Source organism: Trachypithecus francoisi, unplaced genomic scaffold (genome assembly GCF_009764315.1).
Source record: "Trachypithecus francoisi isolate TF-2019V2 unplaced genomic scaffold, Tfra_2.0 Lachesis_group2, whole genome shotgun sequence".
Taxonomy (NCBI): Eukaryota; Metazoa; Chordata; class Mammalia; order Primates; family Cercopithecidae; genus Trachypithecus; species Trachypithecus francoisi.
Window position 1 is genome coordinate 164,174,094 of NW_022681465.1, and position 25,397 is coordinate 164,199,490.

Below are 25,397 nucleotides of genomic sequence, written 5' to 3' on the forward strand. Positions count from 1 at the left end.
ATAATATTAGTGTCAACGATATACAGTGGAAACAGATGAAAAAATGACCGTGTTGTCTCTAAAGGGGAAAAAAAGACAAAAGTCTAATAAAAGCTAAAAGATAGCAAGTAAACAAAATGAATGGTAAAAGTCTGTGTGGGGGTGTGTGTTGAAGATGATTTGGGATTCAAGAAAATCTTCATGGAACTAAGTCGCCTTGAAGTCAGGCGGATTTGGACATGGAAAAATAAACCACAGGAGAATTCCAAGCAGAGTGAAGCAATGACTAAAGGAAGAGAGTAGGGTATGTATGTGTGCGTGTACAAACACACTCAGTGCCTGGAGTCCAGTGGGAACAGAATGCAGTGAGGCTTAAGAAGAGGGATGAAGGGCTCTGACTGATTTAGACTAAAGCTCGCATTTTGTTTATTACGCAACAGTGAGTCAAAGGTTTCAGAGGACATTATAATGTAGAAATACAGCAAGCAATATAAGACTATATATACAATTTAAAATTTAAGAGCAACAAGATAACCCAAATAACTTTATTTCCTGAAGTAGGAAAAGGTGATTGTAAAGTGTGACTTGTACAGATCTTATGATGGAGACTCCAACTTACATACTCCTCAGTTAAGTCCTATCCACCATTCTTCATTATCCAAATGCCAAGGCATTGACATTTTCACAAGATTTTCCCTCATGGTGTATCACTTTACAAAGTATTTTTGAAAACTTTACTTACTTTAAATTAGAAAAGCAGCTTTACTTATACCAAATTCATCTTTGCTTGAATGAGTCCATACTAGACTTGATAAAGACAACAAACTTTTCTATCTTAAGGCCACACAGAAATCTGACTGGTATTTTCAGTCACTGGGCAAAGACCAACGTTTGTGCCTTCCATACACAATATCAATGTCAGAATTGGCCTGAATCATTAGCTGGATATGAATACTTTCTTTCATTCCTACAATTCTGCCTAGTCTCATGACTAGAAAACACAAACTTCTATTACATAATTGAGTTCAATATTTGTAACCACTGAAAGTACAGTAAAGTGCTTCAAACTAGATAATAAAAAATAAAAACAATGCCCTTACAAATTTTAGTTAAAATTGTATTGTAAAATTTGCAGACTACATAAAACACAGAATTTTAAATACATTAAAATCCAAATTATTCTGTTTATACAATACTGAAAAAAATTACAAAGCAAAATTTTTATTTTTCTTTGGAAATCGGCAGAACCATGTACTCTATGAATTTACAATAGAATATTTTGATTTAATCTCCTGAATCTACACCTTTGTGTTCTTTCTACCATCCTAGGACTTAACAAACAACTTAAAATTATCCTCCAAATTAATTTTAGTAATTTATTTTCCCCTTACATAATCTTTTCTGTTTCTAAAAACGCATAAATCTGGCAGACTAAAATTTCATTTCATTTTCAGTACCTTAATAGAGGTAACAATAAACAGCAGAACTGACAGCCTCCAAATACTTGAGAAGTACTACTAACCTGTCCAGTTTGTATGTTTTAGAAATTCACTAGCTTTCAAGTATCCATTCAGAATTAAATCCTGTTGTTAAATGTTAAATGGTGATTTCATGCTGAATGACTTTATATGATCCGTATCTAATAAAGTAACACTACTATTGACACCTATCAATACTTTTATAAAGGCCATTTATATATAAAGCAATTATGAAGACTACACTAATTAGAAAACTGAACTCAATTGGTATGGGTTTAAATTGCGCAAAATAAAAATACTTAGTTGTAAACTTAACAAAATACATACAGGACACGTATGCTGAAAACGACAAAATGCTAACTGAGAAAAAATCAAAGACAATACAAATAAATGGAGAGATGATGTTTATGAATTGAACACTCAACATAGTCAATTCTCTCCAAATTGATATACACCAGTTTAATGTAAATTCCTATCAAAATCCCAACAAGACTTTTTAAAAATAAATGTAAGGTACTTGGGTGATAGGTGTGCCAAAATCTCAGACTCCATCACAACACAATTCACCCACGTAACCAGAAACCACATGTAACCCAAAAACTACTGAAGTGATAAAAAAATTAAAAAGTAAATAAATTTACACACACACACACACACACACACACACACACACACAAGGTTATTTTAAATTTTTATATGGAAAGACCAACGAACTAAAATAGCTAAAACAATTTTTTTAGAAAGGCTAAAATGGGAGGAATTAATCTACCTGACCTCAAAACTTACCATTTAACTACAGTAATTAAGAATGTGTGGTACTGACACAAGGACAGACACAAAGATCAACAGAACAGAATCAAGAACCCAAAAACAGACCCATACAAATATGACCATGTGCAAGATGATTCCATGCTTTCTAAAGCAGTATATTTACATACTACATATATAAATACACACACACTCATATATATGTTACATGCTGTTATAAAAACATTAACTTCCAGGGGTTCTTTGCTCTTGAACATCCTCAGATTTTATCCATTCATATTTTAGTTTGCCCAATTAGATATCGACAGTTTTAGGGGAACATAAAGAACAACCGGCCAGGTGCAGTGGCTCACACCTGCCATCGCAGCACTTTGTGAAGCCCAGGCAGGTGGATCACTTGACATCAGGAGTTTGAGACCAGCCTAGCCAACATGGTAAAACCCCATCCTTACTAAAAATACAAAAATTAGCTGGGCGTGGTGGCAGGCACCTGCAGTCCCAGCTACATGGGAGATTGACGCGAGGGAATTGTTTGAACCTAGGAGGCGGAGGTTGCAGCAAGCCAAGATAGCACTACCGTGCTACAGCCTGAGGGACAGAGCAAAACTCTATCTCAATAAAAAATTAAAAATTAAGAAAAATAAAATAACAACTGTCTTTCCTTCTATGCTACGGCTATATTGTGAATGGTCAGATTTGATAGTAGTCTCACCCCTAGATAAATACAGAATGTCTGTATATTACAAAGCCAATGCTCACCTGGAAGTTGTTCATTAGGCCATAGGAACAAGGACTGATTTCACAAGACGAAAAATCAAAGTTTAATTTGCAGGCTGCAGAAGTACAGTTTGTTAACTCTGTGACAATAGTGTCATTAACGTTTCCAGTGGCATCTCGAACAACACAAGAACCTAAAGTTGTGACAAGACACAAATGACAAGAATAATATACTTAATATCTACATTCATTTCAAAATTACATATATATATATTTATAAAGAAACCAAAGTATTGACTATATATCTACTCAATTATAATAGCATACATTGCATTTACAGTTAAGACTTTACCTGGAACAGAATTTGTAAAGCATCATGGTCCCCAATATTTGGTGAAACTGAATCTTTTATAAAGAATAGTATTTACACATAAACACTTAAAAATCATGTAAACAGAGTTGTGGAAAATGGTATATTAGCAAACTATTTCCTAGCCTATTTGGTAAAGATGTCCTTAAGTAAATATGAAAACACTATACTGAAAGAGTTCCAAACGGCAGTGATGTTTTCCTATACTCCAAATATTTATACTTGAATGTGGCTAAAAATCAGACTTCAGGTAATACCACTCTTCTGTGAGGGAAAATAATTTGAATATTAATGAATTATAATTATATTTAAATCTCTGTCTCAAATATGATTACCCTAAAAAGAAGAAAACACATGGTATCTAAGATTTGCTTAAAAATAACCCGTAGAGCAGAGTGACTTGGAAATAGATGAAACAAGATTAAGCATGTACTAATATTTTTGCTAACTGTTTTGAAGCTGCATAATAATTATTGAGCTAATTTGAAAATGCTCCCTACTCTTCCATAAAATTGAAAACTTCTGTAATAAAATATTTAAAAAGTGACCTTGAAGCAAGCTTTATTATTCGGAATAACGTGTAATGCACAACTAATGGTAATTACCGTTCCTTATACTTTAAAGATTTTTACTTTCTGAAGCACTTTTTCAGTATTATTTCATCATATATTGAGGTAAAAATTACATGCATGACAGCAAAAATTGAATAAACAGAACTAAGTATGAGAAGGGAGGATATTTTAATGACTAGGCAGACTATACAGTTCCTTGTTTTTCCATTTTTTCATCTACCATTCAGAACAGTCCTTGAAAAACCATGTTTCCATAAAGGTACCTCTGAAACAACTGGCAAATGAGGGGAGTACAGAGCCTTGCAAATCCCCTCAGCCCTAAAGTAACTGTATTTTCATGTGCTTTGCATTCTGATAGTCTATGCCTGACATTTTTTGGGGAAAAAAGGTTCCACTGCTTTGAACTTAACAAGCACTGGTGTAGAGGCAGCCTTTACTGGCCTAGCTACTGAACATCAGCATCAAGGGGTTACTCCTATTGTTCCAAGGGCTAATGTAGACAGAATGAAATGCGTACGAGGGCTAGCAATGTTAGAGGGTAAAATAAAAATAGAAAATGTTCATTTGCTATAACAAACTATTTTACAAGCTAAAATATAATCAATTATGTCACTTTAAGACTAAATTTACTTTAAATAATGTATAGAAGCATGCTAGGAACTTTTAGGGGAACCCATATATTTTGCTAAACATATATATTCATCTGTTTTTTCAAAATAAATTTCAGATATTTGTCTATGAATTCTAAGGATAAATGAAATCCAAATTCGTTTGTAAATGCCAATTCAGGCTGGGTGTGGTGGCTCACGCCTGTAATCCCAGCACTTTGGGAGGTTAAGGCGGGTAGATCACCTGATGTCAGGAGTTTGAGACCAGCCTGGCCAACATGGCGAAACCCCATCTCTACTAAAAACACAAAAATTAGCCAGGTGCGGTGGCAGGTGCTGGTAATCCCAGCTACTCAGGAGGCTGAGGCACGAGAATTGCTTGAACCCGGGAGGCGGAGGTTGCAGTGAGCCAAGATCAAGCCACTGCACTCCAGCCTGGGCCAGAGAGTAAGACTCCATCTCAAAAAACAAAAAATAAAAAACAAAAACAAAAGGCAGTTCAGCCCACCCTGATATTATTAGTATTTCTGTCATGTAGTGACATTTCCAAATTACATTTAAGCAACTAGAAGCAGAGTTTATAAATATAAATCTGCTATTACTTCCCAGCATATCAGTGAATATATAGCAAAAATGAAATTTTCTTACCAAATCCAATAGAAACCTCATATTGTGTAGCCTATGGGCTTGGAGTTTATGATTCTTCACATTAGTATTAAACTAAGATTTACTTTTGCATTATGCTTAAGAAATTTAACTGTAAAGCTTGACAAATGCAAACCATATGTAAACTAATAGTAATTCATAGAAAATAGCCTTAAAGACTTTATTTAAAACAAACAACAAAAAAACCTTCTTTGCCATGAAAACAAATATCTAAAACAAATGCCACTATCTTTGGTAGTGAAATCTCTGAGCTTCTATTTTCTCATCTGTAAGAAAAGGTTTAGAGAATGACCACTTAAGTCCTTTCAAGCTCTAAAATACCATGATCCCATGAAGTAACAACATGGTTTTGAAATCATTTTCATTCAATCTAGTAAGAATTTAGTAAAACTTAGTATGTCCTATTCTTTGAAACCAGTGTTTTTATAGTAAAAAATTGCCAAGCATTGCTTAATAGCCTTGAAAGAATCTTCATATACTATTAAAAAAAAAACCATCTTTAAAAAAGTTCAGAAATTTGTAGCAGTAAAATTCATTTACTTCTACATATGAATTGTTTTCGATAAGTATATCTCAGTGGAATGAGTTTACAGATGCAATTTCATGTAATTTTCTAATTTACCATAATTAATAAAAATACTGGAAATGCCATAAAGCATTTGGTGGTTTAGATAATGTCTATAGAAGTCATTATTAGTTTTCTAAAAACTGTTTTTGAATTATAACCAATTCCATGTCTTTTTATTGAAATATTTCTGAATTTATAAGTTAGCAAATGTCATAAAAGTATTTATAGTATGTACATCATGAAATTTCTGCAACACATAAAGAAATGTAAAACTATTTACCTACAGATACTGCAATTCCTACGTAAACCAATGTAGTAATTAAAATGGCTAGGAGAGTTCCTTTGGGTATGGCTGATTGAGGATCCTAGAAGACAAGAAGATTTTTTAAAGTCTATCTGTAAAAATAAATATACATATTCCACTTTTAAAATATATAATTGATATAGCACTTTATAATACTTACTGCAAGATCACCTGAGATATTTGCTCCAGCCAGAATACCAGTTGCAGCAGGAAAAAAGATGGCAAATACAGAAAAGAAAGTCTCTTCCTCTCGAAAATCTGGCCCAAAGTTCTCATTAAATATTTCAGCTGTAGAAAACAAAATATTTTCGACAATTAATGGAGAGCAAATTAGACTACAATAATTGAGGTCAAGAGTAATAGGTATATATGACCCCTAACTTTTCTTCAGTTAAAGTAACTAGTAAATTTTTGCATATTTCCTAGTTCAAGTATTTGGTGTTCTTTTCTTGTATGAGACAACGGTTTACAACCAAAATGATCATCTGATCTGATTCATGTACCATTTTTGTATACCTCGCCAATTACATTTCAAGAGCCTCTAACTGAATTGTTATGACTAGCCCAAATGCAAATCAAAATATGGATAATCCCCTAAATCTCTGAGGTAAAAGAAACAAGAAAGGAGGTAGAAAAACAAAAGGGGGCATGGCGTGGTGCCTCACACCTGTAATTTCAGTACGTGGGGAGGCCAAGGCAGGCAGATTTCTTGAGCTCAGCAGTTCGAGACAAGCCTCGGCAACACAGGAAGACCTTGTCTCTATAAATAATTAAAAAATTAGCCAGGAGTGGTGGCACATGCCTGTGGTCCCAGCTACTTGGGAGGCTGGGGTGGGAGAATCATTTAAGCCTGGGCAGTTGACACTGCAGTTACCCATGACCATGCCATTGCACTCCAGCCTGGGTGACAGAGTGAGACCCCATCTCAAGGAAAAAAAAAAAAAAGGAAAACAAAAGCAACATCATAATAATATAGAATCAATTTTTTGATAGCTTCCAACTTACATTACTATCTGTATAGATTTTGGTCCACAGCTTTCTTTACTATCCAGTGACCTATTGATTTTTGACCAATAAAAGCTTCAACTAGACCTATCGTTTTCATCTACGACTCTAAGATAACCGATTAATTGTATTGTATCCATCTATCCATTCGATACTTGAGTAGCTACCATGTGTCAGGTCCTGTACTAGAGCTTTCTAGCATCTCGAAGTACTTAAGAGATGCAATATAAACAAGTTAGACATTGTTCCTGCCTTCATGGAATTTAAGAGTCTCAATAGCAAATGACAAAATAAGAAACAGGTAATTATAAACAGCAGTAAATATTCTGATGAAAACAGGGAGTTGAATAGCAAATGAGAGAGAGAGTCTAATTCAATGTGGTTACAAAAGGCTAAGCAAATATAAGGAAGGAAACAATACTTAAGCTAAGAGTTTGCTGAGCAAGAATCAGTCATGTGATGATCAGGGAAAAAGAGTACACCAGAAAAGAGAAACAACATGTATGAAGACCCCAAAGTAGAAAAAGGTTTAACTCTTTTGAGGAAATAAAAGAAGATAAGACTCTTACAGTAAGGGGAAGAATTAAATGAGAATGGAATGACCACTGAGGGACAGAGTATGAATATTTTATAAAGGTTAAATTTATCCTAAATAAAATGGAAAATCAAAGTAGGGTCATAAACACACAAATGACATATACTATTAAAGTGTGGACAATGGACTGAAAGATTCAACATCTGAAACAGGGAGGCTGATTAGGAGGTTGCTGCAGAGGTTCAATCTAGAGATAGGAAAATAAATGCACTGATTAGAAAAGGATTAAAATTAATAGGAGCAGGTAGGATGGGAAACACTAAGATCCTGGTTTCAGTTACTTAGATGGAAAAGCTTGAGAAGAAATAAGCAGGAGAGACTTCAAATAATCAGTTGGATATATATTTATGTTAGAACTTCAAAGGAGAGATTCAGGAATAGAAACAGGTCAGTCATCTTAATAGCATTTTGAGTCATGAGAATACACACCACCCAAGGGACAGTATATAGTTAGAAGGTCAGCACTATAATAGTTGTACAATTCTGCATTTAAAGGGGGTAACAGGAGTAATAGTCATAGTGACTAGCGAGTTAGGCACCTAGGGTATCTGACATCGAATAAAATAGACGTGCTTCAAGAAGGAGAAGGAATGACTAAGAGAAATGAAGCAGAGTACAAAAAATTCATAGCGGATCTAGCACCATCTTGACTTATTTTGACCAACAAAAGCCAGATGTGAGAGGGGTTAAGGATGAAGCCATTTGGTAGAAGTTTGACAGGGCTATGAACAGTCTCAGAGTATTCTTCCACAGATCACTTATTGACTGCAAAGAAAAAAACAGCAACCTCACAATAGAGAAACTGTGCAGGTAAAACCTTAACTAAATCATCAAAACTAACACCACTAAGTAATGGAAAAAACTGCATCATGCACCCTCCAAATGTGGTGCACTAAGAAGGAGACATGGTTCACTTATGTTCCTGACAAAAATGAATAACCCGAATCTATCTATAAAAACAAATAAGACAAACCCAACTGGAGAGATCTCCTAAAAATCAAATGGCCTGCACTCTTGAAAAATGCAATTATACCAAGAAACTAGTATTTCTAGTTGCTTTCACAATCTTAGGTGCTTCTAAATTACTGTGCTTAAATATGCTAAAAGAATGAAAGTCATATTAGAACAAAAGTTAGAAATTCAGTTACAAATTCCCAAAACTAGTAGAGAATAAAATCTCCTTTTCTTAGTAGCACTGCTTTCTCTATATTCTATTGCCTTTTGTTGCTAATAATGAAAAAGAAAAGATGTAAATAGAAGTAATTTTTACTCCAACTGTACAGCATACATAAAGGGGACAAAACTAAATTGTAAATTAGGATGAATCACCAAACCATAGTCAATTCTGTTACAAAATATCTAAAATGTACAAAATTTAATTGATAACAGAATTCTATAAACAGGTACCCTTAAAAAATATTGAAACTTTTTTACTTACATTTATAGCCAAAAAACCCTTTTGACTTCTTGCTCTCCAGTGGGATAAATGTTCCTATGACAAAGTCACCAATAGCAAGAAGTAGGATCACCAAAAGAACAATCTGAGCCTGCAATTTTAAACATTAAAAATTAAAATCAAGAATCTTGTTTCTGTATCTTGATTCAATTCCCCTAGAATATAACTTCCATGAGGGAAAGAATTTCTGTCTTGTTTTGCCTGATTCCCCAGTGCCTTAAACAATGCCACATGCCAAGTCGCTGCTCAATAATTCCTTGTTTAATGAACAAAGAGATCTTTAAAGAAATATCTGGGGGGAAAAAAAGATAGTAAAAGTGAGATCATGCCGTATTTCTGAAATGAGTTAAAGATGTGCATGCCCTCCCACAAACCAAAAAGCACTGTAAATTCCAAAACACTACAGGCTTTCATTCTAGATCATTCATTCCTGTCTCTTCCACCTTAACATTACAATCTTGACATAGAAAACATGCTGAACACAAACACAAGTCTTATAATGGTCCAAACATAATGTTGAGTGTGTGACTGCTACACGAAAATAAGAAAAAGTACAGAAAGAAGATGACAATATACAGGAGGGAAATTCAAGTAGCAATGGGAATGGAAGGAAAGAGCAATCTATGAAAACTACCATTTCCCCTTCTCCACTCTTAACCTCTCAATAAAACTGAACACTCACGAAAAACGGTGTCATCTGTGGGAAAAGGAAGTACATATACACTAATCATGTCCCAGGTGGTATAAAATTCTATTATTTTCATACAGTACATGTGCAAAATGTGTAAATAAATGATTTAATTTTATACTAATATGACTTTACAATAAAGTACAAGATTGAAAAAATTACTCTTTCAGGCTTTCCTAATTTTTGGTTTGTTAAACATTATCATATCATATATAGCACAAATATGTGACTTTTATAAGGTCTTTAAAGTATGTAACTTTTATAAGGTCTTTAAAGTAACGTGGATATCCATTACTTGGGAAACTACAGCTGTGCTATGATGCTCTAATTCTCAAAGAGACAAAAACACTTCTGGGTGCTCTGCTTATGGGTAACGTGACTTTAGCAATTTTTTCCAGAAACAATGATACTGGCTTTGGTAGTCATAACTTCTGAAATTTCAATAGCAAGAATAACTTCTCTAACCTCATGTGGGCAATGACTTTTACTTACTGCCCATGTTTAAGTTGAACTTTTAAATAAATTACAAAGCCAGATGTTTAATTTGGAATAACACACTGACCTGTGCATTTTTACATACTGCAAAACTGGAGAATGGGCGAGATGGTGGGAAATTCAAAATTTACAAAGTACTGTGTTTAACTAGATCCTAGGTTGAGTGTTATCTCCAAAGATTCTCTGCTTGGTCAAGTAGAAAATAACCTTATATATAAACTTTTGTGAAAATGGCCACCTAGGTACCATTAGAATCTGGAAATACTATCATACGTTAGAGTGTTCCCAAAACATAAGCTCTAAAAGTTCACATACTAAATATTTACAGGTGTTCCTATCATAACTTACTTTTGCTTCCCACTCCATTCCAGCTACTGAGATACCTAAAAGAATCACCACTGTAATGGCTCCAATAATTCGGATATCATTGATTTCATCTATCATAAGTATGGAATGTTCCTAGAAAAAAGAATCATAAATATAATAAGCAATACTAGTTATTTTTATACACATTCACACTCCTTTTGAAACATTTTAGAGATATTATGGTGCCTTACCTGTAGAAGTTGAATAAATGGTTACTTAAGAAATAAATGGAAGACCTGAAGGAACAAATTACTATTTACCACTGAGGTGTCATTCAAGCATCTGATGACATAAATGTGTGATTACTCACACTTCTATATTTAATATAGACTCAATAAATCAAAAAAGGAATTGCTAACAAGAAAGTTATAATACTGCTAATTAGAATTTTAAGTTATATAGCACAAATTTATTTTTTATTTATTGTGATTAGTGAGCTCATGCTTTTAATGGTCTTGTACACTGCAAGAGAGTAAGTGATGAGCACACCTTCCTGCTGCTGTCCAAAAACACACAGTTTCCACTCTGCAAACAAAATTATTTGTAGCTTAATATCAATGGCATTTTTAAAAGATTCTCATGTAGGATAAAATTAAAGATTATGATATCCCACTTAACTAAGTAAAAAGCGATTTATCAATTACTACCACTTCTCAAATAAGGTAATAAAAGGCACAAAAAAACTAAAACATAATTTAGTTGTTTTGGTAACTCAGGATGATATATATATATATATTATGCTGCAACTGACAAAAGTATAGATTATAATAATCCTATAAATTTGCTTCTTTTTAAAAAAAGCAATCTTGTTAATGCTTTTCAAAAGAAATTCTTTCATAAAAATCAACTACAAGGGAGGAATAAGATTGCTTGAATTCCAGATAAATGACCTTAATACAAATATCAGGGTGGAAAACCCCCTAGATCCAAAGATGCTTTTGATAACCGAAGGCATAGAAAGTGTTAATATTTAACCAACACAGTAGGAAAAGTCATTTCCCAACCTTGTCCAACCTTCAAGGGTCCCATTAAATTTCATAAAGTAGTACATACTTTTTACTTTGCAAAAAAAGTTTTTAGTTTTTTGATATTTGATTTCAACATCTCTTGAATTAATCTGATCTTTGAAATTCTCTATAGCATCTGGATAATCATATCTGAGAATTACTTGAAAAAAAAAACGGTACTAGTATTAATACCTATTGACTGGCTTTTAGATTCATGGACCATGATTGCAACAGAAGACTACCACTATACCTCAATATTTTATATAATAAATGTAGTTTAAAATGTTTTAAATTTCGTATTTCTCTAAATTAAATTTTCCATAAAACAAAAACATGCATAAACTCTAATTAAATACTCTGATAAGCATTCACAGAGTAAACCTTAAACTTTGACTCTCAAATAAAAATATACACTAAATTAAACAATGAAAGAATATAAACTCTAACGGTTACATTGCTTACTCATGGTATTATAACCCTTCTTTTTCTTCATCCCTTTGGTGTACACAAGTAAAGGTCAATGTCAACGCAGGTGTCAATCCTTCTCAGATTTTATACTTCCTTATGTACCATTTACTACTGTAGAATAGTTACAACCTAACCTAACATGAGCAATTTATAGGTGTCACTTGAGGTTCCTTTCATTTAATAATATTTGAGGAATCCTATTTCACTCTTACTTCTTTAATTATACTCCAGAGCAATACAGTCACCTCTATTCGGATATACTCATGGTTCTTCTAGTTAACACATGCAAACTAAACTGTCCTGTGTTCTCCATCACATGGCAAATGGCATTATCTTCCATCTAACTCCAAAAGTCAGAAATGTGTGTATACACTTGACATCCTATTTCTCTAATTTCCCACATCCCATTAATTATCAAATCCACTCATTCAAATTTTTTAAAATCGCCCCAATTCGCCCACATCTCTCCCGCTCCACAAGTCACTGTTTTAATATAAGCCACCATCTCCTCTCCCAGGATACCCACAACCTTTGAAATGGTCTCTGTTTCCAGTTGTGATTCCTCAAGTCCATTATCTGTACCATGGTCACATACTTCCCTATGTCCCAAATCTGAGCATGTCACATCCCCCACTCCCAAACAAGACCCTAACTTAAATGGAAATAAGACCCTTCTCCTGATTATTTTTTCTCTCTCCAGTCTTAAATGTCTTGCTGCTTTGTGCTTGAACCATACAAAAATGTTTGTATTTTTCTTTCTTTCTTTCCTTTTTTTTTTTTTGAGGCAGAGTTTCACTCTTGTTGCCCAGGCTTACCGCAACCTCTGCCTCCCTGGTTCAAGCGATTCTCCTGCCTAAGTCTCCAGAGTAACTGGGATTTGGCTCCCCAGTTCAAGCGATTCTCCTGCCTCAGTCTCCAGAGTAACTGGGATTACAGACATGCACCACCACGCCAGGCTAATTTTTTTATTTTTAGTAGAGACGGGGGTGGTCTCAAACTCCCGACCTCAGGTGATCCGCCCACCTCTGCCTCCCATAGTGTTGGGATTACAGGCATGAGCCACCGCGCCCGGCCATATTTTTCTTAACTCTACCCTTTAAAGGCCTTTCTTTCCTTTTCTTCCCTATTCCCCTCATACCACTTCCACCTTTCCAATTTGCTTGCTAACATCTAGACTTCCATCCTTGGAGAGCCCTTCCTTGACTCCCTTGCAACCCCAATTTCTGAAAAGTAAGTTAAGTGCTCCCCACTTTGTGTTGCCACTGCTGACATTCTAATAGTATTTTAATCTTTGCCTATCTCCTGTACTAAACTTTTTGAAGGACGAATCTCTTGGTCATCGTATCACTGCTTTACCACCCTCTAACATGGTGATTGGCATATAATCCCTCAAAAAAGATTTGGTAAACGAATGACTAAAAGGAAGGTGAATTACCTTAAGCAACTCCACCACAGTTTCTGCAAATCCAACCACATACATAGCAACTGCAACAGCGTTGGCAAAGGCGAAGATTAGACCAATTGCACCACCAAATTCTGGCCCGAGACTTCTAGATATTAAATAATACGCTCCTCCTAAAACACAAAAAAAAGGTACTAAAGTTAGAATTTAAAAAGCCAAATTATCCTTTAATTACACAAGAGTTCACAAAGCAGATGCCACCAATAAGCAGAGCAATTAAATAGGCAAGTGAGTGACTATATTTTCAGAAATACTTAAAAAGAATATTTCACAAAACACCTAACAATTCTCAACATCCAGATAATGTTCCCCATATCAAATATAAAATCATCCTACTTGAATTCCCATTTTCTCTTTTAAAGTTTAGATTAAAATGGGTCACAGCCTCCTCCCCCTCACAGATCCCAAGAGATCATTTCCCAATGATTTTCTAATATATTTAATCTTAATGTAACTTTTATTTTTATGCTTTTTTTGTTTTTAGACACAGTTTCACTGTCGCCCAGGCTAAAGTGCAGTGGTGCAATCTTGGCTCACTGCAACCTCTGCCTCCCAGGTTCAAGTAATTCTCATGCTTCAGCCTCCTGAGTAGCTGGGACTACAGGTGCGTGTCACCACGCCCGACTAAGGTTTTTTTTTTTTTTTTTTTTGAGACAGAGTCTCGCTCTGTCACCCAGGCTGGAGTGCACTGGAGTGATCTCGGCCCATTGCAGCTGCCACCTGCTGGGTCCATGTGATTCTCCTGCCTCAGCCTTCTGAGTAGCAGGGACTACAGGTGTGTGCCACCTTGTCCGGCTAATTTTTGCATTTTTAGTAGAGATGGGGTTTCACTATGTTGGCCAGGATGGTCTCAATCTTCTGACCTCGTGATCCACCCGCCTCAGCCTCCCAAAGTGCTAGGATTACAGGCGTGACTAATTTTTGTATTATTAGTAGAGATGGAGTTTCACTGTGTTGGCCAGGCTGGTCTTAAACCCCTGACCTCAAGTGATCTACCCACCTCAGCCTCCCAAAAGTGCTGGAATCACAGGTGTGAGCCATCACGCCCAGCCTTAATGTAACTTCTAAATCACAGTTGGTATGATTTTAATTACTTAATTATGGCAATTTGCTGGAAATGTGAATACCAAAACCAAAAACAAAACAAAAGTCTCACAACAGCATATAATGGTATCCCAAAAAGATATAGTTTGTATCCTAGTAAATCCTGTCTAAATGGCAGAATAAGCAAAGATATTAAACAAGCTATCAAGAAGCAAGTTACTTTTCTAATTTAAATAATAAATCAGTATTATGATTCAGAGTCAATCTAATGCTTACCTGAAGTCTCTAAGAGGTCTTCTAAAATTCTAATTTAAATTTGGCTATTAGGTCATAATCAAAACTTGGTTTTAATACTACTGAAGTTACATAAAGCTATATACATATTTCTATAAACTGATGGAATACTTGAGACCATATAGTGAAATGTCATTAAACAGCTGAATATTTGTTTCTTCACCCAGTATAAAGAAGGTAAATGTATCAACAAAAAAATCCTACAGTTAAAGTACTAAAGATGCAAACTTCATTTTGGAAAATGCCTGTAACAGGTTTTATAGTTGATTCCTATCAATTTGCTCAAAATATTCTATACTTTAAAACCCATCCACTATAAAACTTCCTTAGTTTTCATGACCCTGAAAATTAAAAAAAAAGCAACCCAACCATTTAACATTAGCCTCATGATTTTATGAGATAAAAATGACTTAAAATTTTCTATGAAATATTCTTGAACACTAAAAACTCCAATTAATTTATATAATAATTTTGTCAAAGATCTTAAAATGAATATATTACATCACATTATAATTAATCACAAGGAAAATCCTTATAATAGTATAATTATCAGCCTTTATTTAACATGTTTTCAAAATTAACAAATTATTTCATCTACTCCCAATAGCAAAAATGAATTAAAACAAAGTTTATCCTGATTTTATAGATGAGAAAATGGAGTCACAAAGACAGGTTACTGAAATTAGTCAACACTCCTGTCTTTAGTTGTTGACAATACAAACTTTAGAATCAGAAATATGACCAACAGGACCTATTAGAGCAAGAAATTCATGTTATGTGCCTTAAAGTTTTGATTTTATAAAATGTTAACTGAATTTTCTCAATATTTAAAAGTCTTTCACAAATACAGAAACTTAAAACGTGAAACTCACATTTTAAAAGATTTGTATTGTTTTCAAGAAAAAGGAAGTGACACATGCATAAGAATATAAAAACTACTGCACATCATCTTCTATTATTTCTTATGAAAAGCAACAGTTATTTGCCCTATTCCCTCCCACTTCCATTCCTATTTCCTAGAGGTTATTATTATTATTATTTTTAAAGATCTACCACTCTGAAAGACTGTGGTATTTTTTACTAATCAGCACAGACTAGGTATACACCTTATTTTGTTAAATACTACACATTTAACTTAATTCTACTAAAGTACTGATGTCATCCTCATTTTACAAATGAGAAAATTAAGGCTCAGGGAGGTTAAGTAATTTGGCTAAGGTCATGGAAGCAGCTAAGTAAATAACTGTATTTAAACTCAGATCTCCCTGACTTAATTGCTTACCAGTACAATATGTATGATAAACTCTTGTAAATCAGCCTTCCTGTTATCGCTAAAAATGCTGAAGACATTAATAGAAAATAAAAATTATTTTATTAAAAAAAGCTATTGATCAAGCAAACACAGATGTCAATATGGAAAGAAAGTCCTGATGGGGTCTCAGAATTTGGCCATAAACTACTCTAAACCCTGACTGTAAAGAACATAATTAGTCAGATGCTAGAGATACTAAGTAGTGAAAATACTGAGTTCCATCATTATTACATCTTGATTTGGGGATATATGCCCCTGTAACTCTTATTAAATCTCCAATCAGTAATCAAAAACCTAACTAGGCTAATCAAAAGTCCAACATTAAAAACTGATATCAGTCATAAAATAAGTCTCAATTTCAAAAACCTGAAATGACACACTGTATATTACTGACCATAACAGAACTATATTAGATGCATGAAAGATCCCTAAATGTTTAAATTATGTAACACACTTTTAAATAAATCACAAAGGAAATTAGAAAGTATTTTGAACTGATTTGATAATGAAAGTGCAACATAAAATTAGCGAGATATATCTAACATAGAAATTACAGTAAAATTTGTTTTAAATGCTTATACTAAAAAAATGAGGATGTATCAATAATCTAAGCTTCTACCTTGAGAAACTGGAAGAAGAGTAAATAAAATCTAAAACGGAAAAAATAGTAAGAAGAAAACCAAAATTATTCTTAAATATTAAAAAAAACTGGTAATAGCTAATTAAAAACAAAGAAGAAAAAAAACTATAGGCGCAGATCACTTCACCAGTGAGGAAGAAATAAGATCAATTTTACACAAACTCTTTCAGAAAATAGAGGAAAAGGGAACACATAAGATGAGTATAATACTGACATGAAAACCTAATAAGGTTATTATAAAAAAAAGACAATTCCAGGCCGGGTACAGTGGCTCACGCTTGTAATCCAGCACTTTGGGAGGCCAAGGTGGGCGGATCACAAGGTCAGGAGATCGAGACCATTCTGGCTAACACGGTGAAACCCCGTCTCTACTAAAAATACAAAAAATTAGCAGGACATGGTGGCTGGTGCCTGTTGTCCCAGCTACTTGGGAGGCTGAGGCAAGAGAACGGCATGAACCCTTGAGGTGGAGCTTGCAGTGAGCCGAGATCGCGCCACTGCACTCCAGCCTGGGCGACAGAGCGAGACTCCGTCTCAGACAAAAAAAAAAAAAAAAAAAAAAAAGAAAAAATTCCAGACCAATATTCCTTATGATCATACTCAAAAATGTTAAAGTCTTAGCAAGTAAAATTTGACAGAAAGGATAACATCTCTGACCTAGTGAAGTTTATCCTACCAAAGGTAGGTTGTTTTAGATGCAAGGAAAAAAAAAAAAAAAAATATATATATATATATATATATATGTAGGTTGTGATAATAGAATAAGGGAAGAAAAAATACATACAGTTCAACAGATGCAGGAGAATCATGACAAAATTCACTATCCATTTATGATAAATATGGTCAGCAACTCAGAAATAGAACTCAATCTGACAAATGACATATTTTAAAATCTTATAGTTAACAGTGATATTGAACTCATTCCAAGACTAGGAACAAGGAAAGGATGTTTATTCTTACCACTTCTAGTCAACATGGTACCATAGGTCTTAGCTAGTTCAACAGTCAAGAAAAAGAGGAGAAAAAGTCCTGGAGACTCTAAAGAAAAAGTAAAAACCATCTCTATTCACAGATGACAAATCATGGCTATTGTGAAGAGCGCTGCAACAAACACGGGAGTGCAGCTATCTCTCCAGTATACTGATTTCCTTTCTTTTGGGTATATATACAGCACTGGATCATATGGTAGCTCTATTTTTAGTTTTTTTGAGGAACTTCCAAACTGTCCTCCATAGTGGTTATATTAATTTACATTCCCACCAACAGTGTACAAGAGTTCTCTTTTCTCCAACATCCTCTCTAGCATTTGTTACTGCCTGATTTTTTTACATGATTTGCATTTCTCTGATGACCAGTGATGCTGAGTGCCTTTTCATATACGTGCTTGCCATTTGTATATCTTCTTTTGAGAAACGTCTATTCAAATCTTTTACCCATTTTTAAATTGGATTATTAGCTTTTGTTCCCGGAGTTGTTTGAGCTCCTTATGTATTTAGGTTATTAATCCAATTTTTTGGCAGAAATTGGCATCCTAAATCAAAAATTTATATGAAAATGCCAAAGATCTAGAAAAGCCAAAACAATTTTGAAAAAGAAAAGTTAGAAGACTTAGATTTACTATGAAGCTAATCAATCAAGACAAGATAGTACCAGCATAGGATAAACAAACAAATCAATGCAACAGAATTTAGTCCAGATGACAGACAATTGATTTTTCAACAATGGTATCAAAAACAACTCAATAAGAAACAGTTGTTTCAACAAATGGTGCCAAAACAACTGGATATGTGTACAAGGCTGGGGGCAAAAAGGGTAGGAAGAAAAATTACACTCTCCATCTCACATTATACCTCAAAATTAATTTGAGATTGTCCACAGATAAAAATCTGAAAACTAAAACTATAAAGCTTCTAGAAGAAAATACAGGAGAATATCTTCATGGCCTTGGGATAGGCAAATATTTCTACCATGAACAAAGCACTAGCATAAAAAAAAGAGAGAGAGAGAAATTGGACTCATCAAAATGGTAAACGTCTGTTCACATGATTAAGAAAATGATAAAAATGGCAAGACAAGCCACAGATTGAGAACGAATACACACAATATATGTCAAATCTAATAACATATCTAGATATACAGAAAAATCTACAAATCAGTAACAAAAGGACAACCCAATTTTTAAATTGGCTAAAGATGTGACTACATCCCAAAAGAAGACAGTACAAGTGGCCAATAAATACATAAAAAGATGCTCCTCATCCCTGAACATCAAGGAAATGACCCAAACTCCTCCTCGCCACCTACCACCCTCTCCCTACACTTCCACTGTGGTCCCTATGTGTAGCCTCATAGAATCCTCGTATTAAACTTCTAATTTCACACACAGTAAGGCTGAGATTCAGAAAGGTCTGTGACTTTAAGCCATAGGTGAAGAGTAAAGCTGTGAGAAGACTAAAGCAATCTGTTATTTAGTTCCATAACTATAATCAAAACTAAAACGATTGCCTCACCTATCTCTTATTATCGTTTTAAGAGTTAAGTAATTTAAAAACCTTTGGAAAAAATAAAGCCCGATCACAATTCCATTTTAAACTCCGGCAAAATACTGAAATTATTTTCCTTGCTGTGATGTTGTGATATAAGAAGAGATATGTATTTGGTCTTCATTCAAGGTTACTGCAACAGAGCTTATAAAACCCTTGGAATTTACTGATAAGGTGAGGGAAGCATCTTTTGTTATTTAAAATAAGCCCCTTCAAACCTGAGTTTATGCTAATAGCTAGCTGCTAGAAAAACAACTATGTGATTAGAGGGTTAGTACTTTCAATAACCCCATTAACCACCCCAGCTCCCACCCCTCACACCTCAGGGGGAGAAGAGAAGGGAGAGGGACTAGAAACTGAGCTAATCATTTCATGTGTCTGTTGGCTGTATGGATGTCTTCTTTTGAGAAATGTCTGTTCATATCCTTTCCCCAAGAGAAATGCAAATCAAAACCACAATGAGATACCATCTCACACCAGTTAGAATGGCAATCATTAAGAAGTCAGGAAACAACAGATGTTGGAGAGGATGTGGAGAAATAGGAACACTTTTACACTGTTGGTGGGATTGTAAACTAGTTCAACCATTATGGAAAACAGTATGGCAATTCCTCAAGGATCTAGAACTAGATGTACCATATGACCCAGCCATCCCACTACTGGGTATATACCCAAAGGATTATAAATTACTCTACTACAAAGACACATGCACACGTATGTTTATTGCGGCACTATTCACAATAGCAAAGACTTGGAATCAACCCAAATGTCCATCTGTGACAGACTGGATTAAGAAAATGTGGCACATATACACCATGGAATACTATGCAGCCATAAAAAAGGATGAGTTTGCGTCCTTTGTAGGGACATGGATGCAGCTGGAAACCATCATTCTTAGCAAACTATCACAAGAACAGAAAACCAAACACCACATGTTCTCACTCATAGGTGGGAACTGAACAATGAGATCACTTGGACTCGGGAAGGGGAACATCACACACTGGGGCCTATCAGGGGGAGGGGGGAGGAGGGAGGGATTGCATTGGGGAGTTATACATGATATAAACGTTATGTACATGTACCCTAGAACTTAAAGTATAATAAAAAAATAAATAAATAAATAAATAAATAAATAAAAAAAGAAACTGAGCTAATCATTAATGGCCAATGATTTAATCAATCGTGGCTATATAATGGAAAACTCTATAAACAAAGGGGTTTAGAGAACTCAGGCTGGTGAACACAGAGGTGCCAGGAGGGTGGCACTTGGAGAGGTCATGGAAGCTCTGCATCCCTTCTCCCATACCATGCTTTATGCAATTCTTTTATTTGGCTCTTTCTGTGTTGTAGTCTTTATTATAAACTGATGATAGTAAGCTGTTTTCTTAAGTTCTAGGAGCCGTTTTAGCAAATCATCAAACCTGAGGAAGGGGCTGTGGAAACCCCCAATATATAGCCAGTTGGTCAGAGGTACAGGAGGCCTGGAGTTGTAACTGGCATCTGAAATGGGAGTAGTTTTGTGAGATGGAGCTCTTAACTTATAGGGTCTGCATCAACTCTGGGCAATTAGTGTCAAACTTGAATCGAATTGTTAGATACCCAATTAGTGTCCAGAGAGTTGGGGAATTGGTTTGTGTGGGGAAAACCCACACATTTGGAGTCAGAAGTGTGTAAACAAGAAACAGATCCTAGTCGTATTGCTATTACCTAAAGTGCAGAACTTCATGAATGGTGTAAGAGTCACAAGGGTTTTTGCAAAGATGAATGGAATGGCACAGAGACTAGAAATAGACCCACACTATAGGGTCAATTAATTTCTGAGAAAAGCACAAAGGTAAGTAAACAGAAAAGAGATCATCTTAACAAATGGTGCTGGAATAACTGGATATCCATATGAATCTTGATTCACATTTCACAAAATATACAAAAGCTAGCTACAAATGGTAATACATCTAGCTGAAAACCTAAAGCTGTAAAACCTCTAGAAGAAAACACAGAAGAAAATCTTTGGGACCCTGGGCTAGGGAAAGGTTTCTTAGATACCACTCCAAAAGCATAATCTAAAAAGGAAAAAGTGATGAACTGGACATAGCTAAAACTATGAGCTGCTCTTCTAATGATGCCATTGAAGGAATGAAACAAGCCATATACTCAGAGAAAATAACGACAAATAATTTATCTGGTAAAGTACTTGTATCTAGAGCGTCTCAAATCTCAATAGTAAGAACTCCCAATATAATAAATAACACTTCAAAATATGGGCTACAGAATTACACTTACAGCGCTTCAGAAGACGCCCAACATCTTCAGCCATCAAGGAAGTACAAATGAAAACCATCATAAGATACCACTACGCACATACAAGAATGAAAAATAAAAAGGACAATACCAACTGTTGGTGATGATACAGATATGGAACAAGTGAAACTCACTGTTGGTTGGAATAGAAAGTGAAAATTTTGTGAAAATAAAGTTTTCTTGGTGTAGTCAGGAAAGAATCAAAGGGTGACAACAACGAAATACATTCTAGTACCCTGGTTTACAAATAAAAAATAAAGACCTTGCCTATTAATGTTTGGCAAATTTTCTCTATTTTGTTGCCATTATTTTATCAAACAGGGAAAGGCAAAGTGACAAACAAGGCATCTTCCAACCAGGATTAGGTGTTACCTATTGTAAATGATCACCAGAATAATTCAATTAAATTTTAAGATACAAGAGGCAAAGACATATAACCCTAATTCTGCAGCAAACAATTTTGGAACCAAGCTGAAGTATTAATAATAATAAACTGCATAAACTGGCAAAACTGAAAGATCACCAATGAGTAAAGAAAAAACCCATCCTGAAAATTCCATTACTTGGCAGATTCATATCTGAGCTATTCATAGTATGCAAATAGTGTTTTACTGAACTGAAAACATAATGTTATGTTAAATCTAATAAACCTCATAACACAACTGTGTTGTTGTATTATACAGCTGCTTCCAACACTTCATTGATCTGAAAAGTTACAATTTCAAAGAAATTCGCTATTTAAAAAAGTAACTATGGAGCTGAATTCTAACTTAGAACTCCTTGCTTGATAATTGTAGGAACTAATAGTTATACAATGGATAAAACAAAAAAAATTTGATGATCTATGATAACCTGATTTTTCAAATACAGAAAGCACTTTCTGTCACAGTATGTGGAAAAAGTTTTTCCTTATTTCCAATGTTTTCGGCTTTATCTATTTACAAAAATGAGGAAGTATTCAATTATTTCAGAGAAAAGTAAAACAGAAATGAGTACATAAAAGTAATTGTGACTTATGTAGACATTTTAAAAATTCAGCAGCAGAATGGCATGAAAATTAATTTTGTTAAAAAATGAATATAATTGAGTTTTTGTTCTCACTATCCATGTAAATGTTAAATGTGACTAACCACAATGTTGCATTACATAAGATAATGTATGTCAACACCATGGCATCATGCCTAGCAGTTAGGTCTCAAAAAAATAATAGCTACTATTATTATCTGAACATAAGCTCTCCAAGAACATAAGAACACAGCATCTTGTCTTTCACTGTTAAAAACCCAGTGTCTGTCACAAAATGCTCGACAATTGTCTGTTGATTGACTAAACTACAAGTAACACAAAACTTCATCACGTAATAGGCAAGTTTATGTTGATTTTAGATTTTGGAAACTTCAGAACTACCTATCTGAAGTTTTATGTAACCAAGCCTTTTATCTGAAAAGGTACTGACCTCTGCTTTTAACTAAGTCAACTAAATGCCCCCAAACAAAAAGTGATTGAGGAACCTTTCCTTTCTATTGCTCAGTTCCTATAATACAGTATGAATTAAAACCAAGAATTTATAGTCTTCATCTTATGAAAGGCTGCCTGCAGTTGCCCTCTATTCTGTGAATGAGTCTAAATTCACGGATTAATTAAAGAAGGGACAACTCTGTGTAATCTAGGAAATGCAGATCTGAGTCAAGGTGGCTGCTGGCCAGCACCATTCAAGTTGCAAAACCGGTTGCAAAGATCCATGAAAATTCTATAAAATCCAAGCTCTCAAGAACACTGCCATGATTCGTAGAACAGGAAAGGGCTCTAAAATCCCTGTAGCCTGCAATAATCTGAAAAGCATTAATGTGTCTTGCAGGCAGGGACTATGACAGAAATAAACTCCATCAGTTCCTTGGCACTGCTATTCTTACCCTGTGGAAGGCAGGCAACTTAAGTGATGATTCTCTAACCTGCTTCCAGTAGCTTTAAATACCCCAAATTGGCTGGGCGAGGTGGCTCACGCCTGTAATCCCAGCACTTTGGGAGGCTGAGGTGGGTGGATCACGAGGTCAGGAGATCGAGACCATCCTGGCTAACACAATGAAACCCCGTCTCTACTAAAAATACAAAAAGTTAGCCAGGCGCGGTGGCAGACACCTGTAGTCCCAGCTACTCAGGAGGCTGAGGCAGGAGAATGGCGTGAACCTGGGAAGCAGAGCTTGCAGTGAGCCAAGATCACGCCACTGCACTCCATGGGTGACAGGACAAGACTCTGACTCCAAAAAAATAAAAAAATAAAAAACAGTATCCCAAATCACTACTAAAACTGAACTAGGCCTGAAACTAAGCATCTTTTATTTTCTACATTTTGACTTTTTCAGAAACCTTGCATGTTTCCATTACATGAGACTTCAAAGTTGGACATTATTACATTTGTTGACAAGTTAATAACAAAGTACAACTTTCCTAGATTATCTGTTTAATCTCTAAAATGTGCTGTTAAAGCCAATGTTAAAATTAATTAGTAATATTAAATCTCCCCTATGGCAATAAGTACACAACACTAGGGAAAGTTCACTGAATTCACACACTTCTGCAAAGTTGCAAACATGTAATTTTTGAGATGAGAATAAAACATTATTCAATTAATAAAACATAAATACATGTTATAATTCAGTTAAGAATCAAGATAAACAGGCATTATCTCAAATTAGTTAACATTAATTTTTTAAAACTATGCATCAAGTTTAAAATGGGGCTCTTTGAATGAAAATTACTAAACAGTAACCACAATGTTCCCCAACCCTTGAATAGTATTTTAAGAAAATTTATTTCCTTATTAATTCCCTTAATAGTCAACTTTCAGTCTACAAAAAGTTCAGATGGGTTCACCAGACATCACTTTTCCCACAGCATTTCTCCGTTTCCTTTTAAGACACCAATCCTCTGGGTAATTCTAGCTCTATTACCGTCCTCTCCAAGAAGCCCTTACAAGGTAGGCCGTCAAAATCAAGTCCTCAGCAGTTGAGCTGTAGGAAATCCAACTCAGCGATTCTTGCTACCACCAAGAAGTGTAGTTTATAGTTTATAGCTAAAATGGCAAACAAAACTCATAACTATACATTGAATCTCAAGTTTGTTTTAAACTATTAACTCCCCTCTCCATCTTTTTTTGAGCCTTGAATAAGGATTCCTTGGCTCCATAGAGATTCCCAGTCTGGAATTTTTTGTCATCACCCTATGCTGTCATTTAAGAAGTTCCTTTCGGCCGGGCGCGGTGGCTCAAGCCTATAATCCCAGCACTTTGGGAGGCCGAGACGGGCGGATCACGAGGGCAGGAGATGGAGACCATCCTGGCTAACACAGTGAAACCCCGTCTCTACTAAAAAAAAAAAAAATACAAAAAACTAGCCGGGCGAGGTGGCGGGCGCCTGTAGTCCCAGCTACTCGGGAGGCTGAGGCAGGAGAATGGCGTAAACCCGGGAGGCGGAGCTTGCAGTGAGCTGAGATCCGGCCACTGTGCTCCAGCCTGGGCGACAGAGCGAGACTCCGTCTCCAAAAAAAAAGAAGTTCCTTTCTCCCCTGCATATTCCTGCATATTCTATAAAATGCTTTCTGGAGATACTGGCATAATGTGATTCAGATTTAATTTGCTGGGAAACAACACTTCACAGGTATTCTTATCAAGTAAAAAGCTTTACAGAAGTTGGAA

At 35.0% G+C, this 25,397-nt stretch overlaps 1 protein-coding gene across 2 annotated transcripts in view; it reads right to left on the bottom strand.

The window, feature by feature from the left end:
• SLC12A2 (solute carrier family 12 member 2) overlaps positions 1-25,397 on the bottom strand; it is a 105,707-nt gene that overhangs the window by 45,226 nt on the left and 35,084 nt on the right. For both annotated transcript variants that reach the window (XM_033181364.1, XM_033181365.1), the window contains exons 5-10: positions 13,546-13,685; positions 10,618-10,728; positions 9,069-9,177; positions 6,191-6,318; positions 6,007-6,091; positions 2,985-3,136 (exon numbers count right to left, since the gene is read on the bottom strand). In XM_033181364.1, coding sequence (XP_033037255.1) covers positions 2,985-3,136; positions 6,007-6,091; positions 6,191-6,318; positions 9,069-9,177; positions 10,618-10,728; positions 13,546-13,685 — 725 coding nt within the window. The remainder of the gene's footprint in view (positions 1-2,984; positions 3,137-6,006; positions 6,092-6,190; positions 6,319-9,068; positions 9,178-10,617; positions 10,729-13,545; positions 13,686-25,397) is intronic.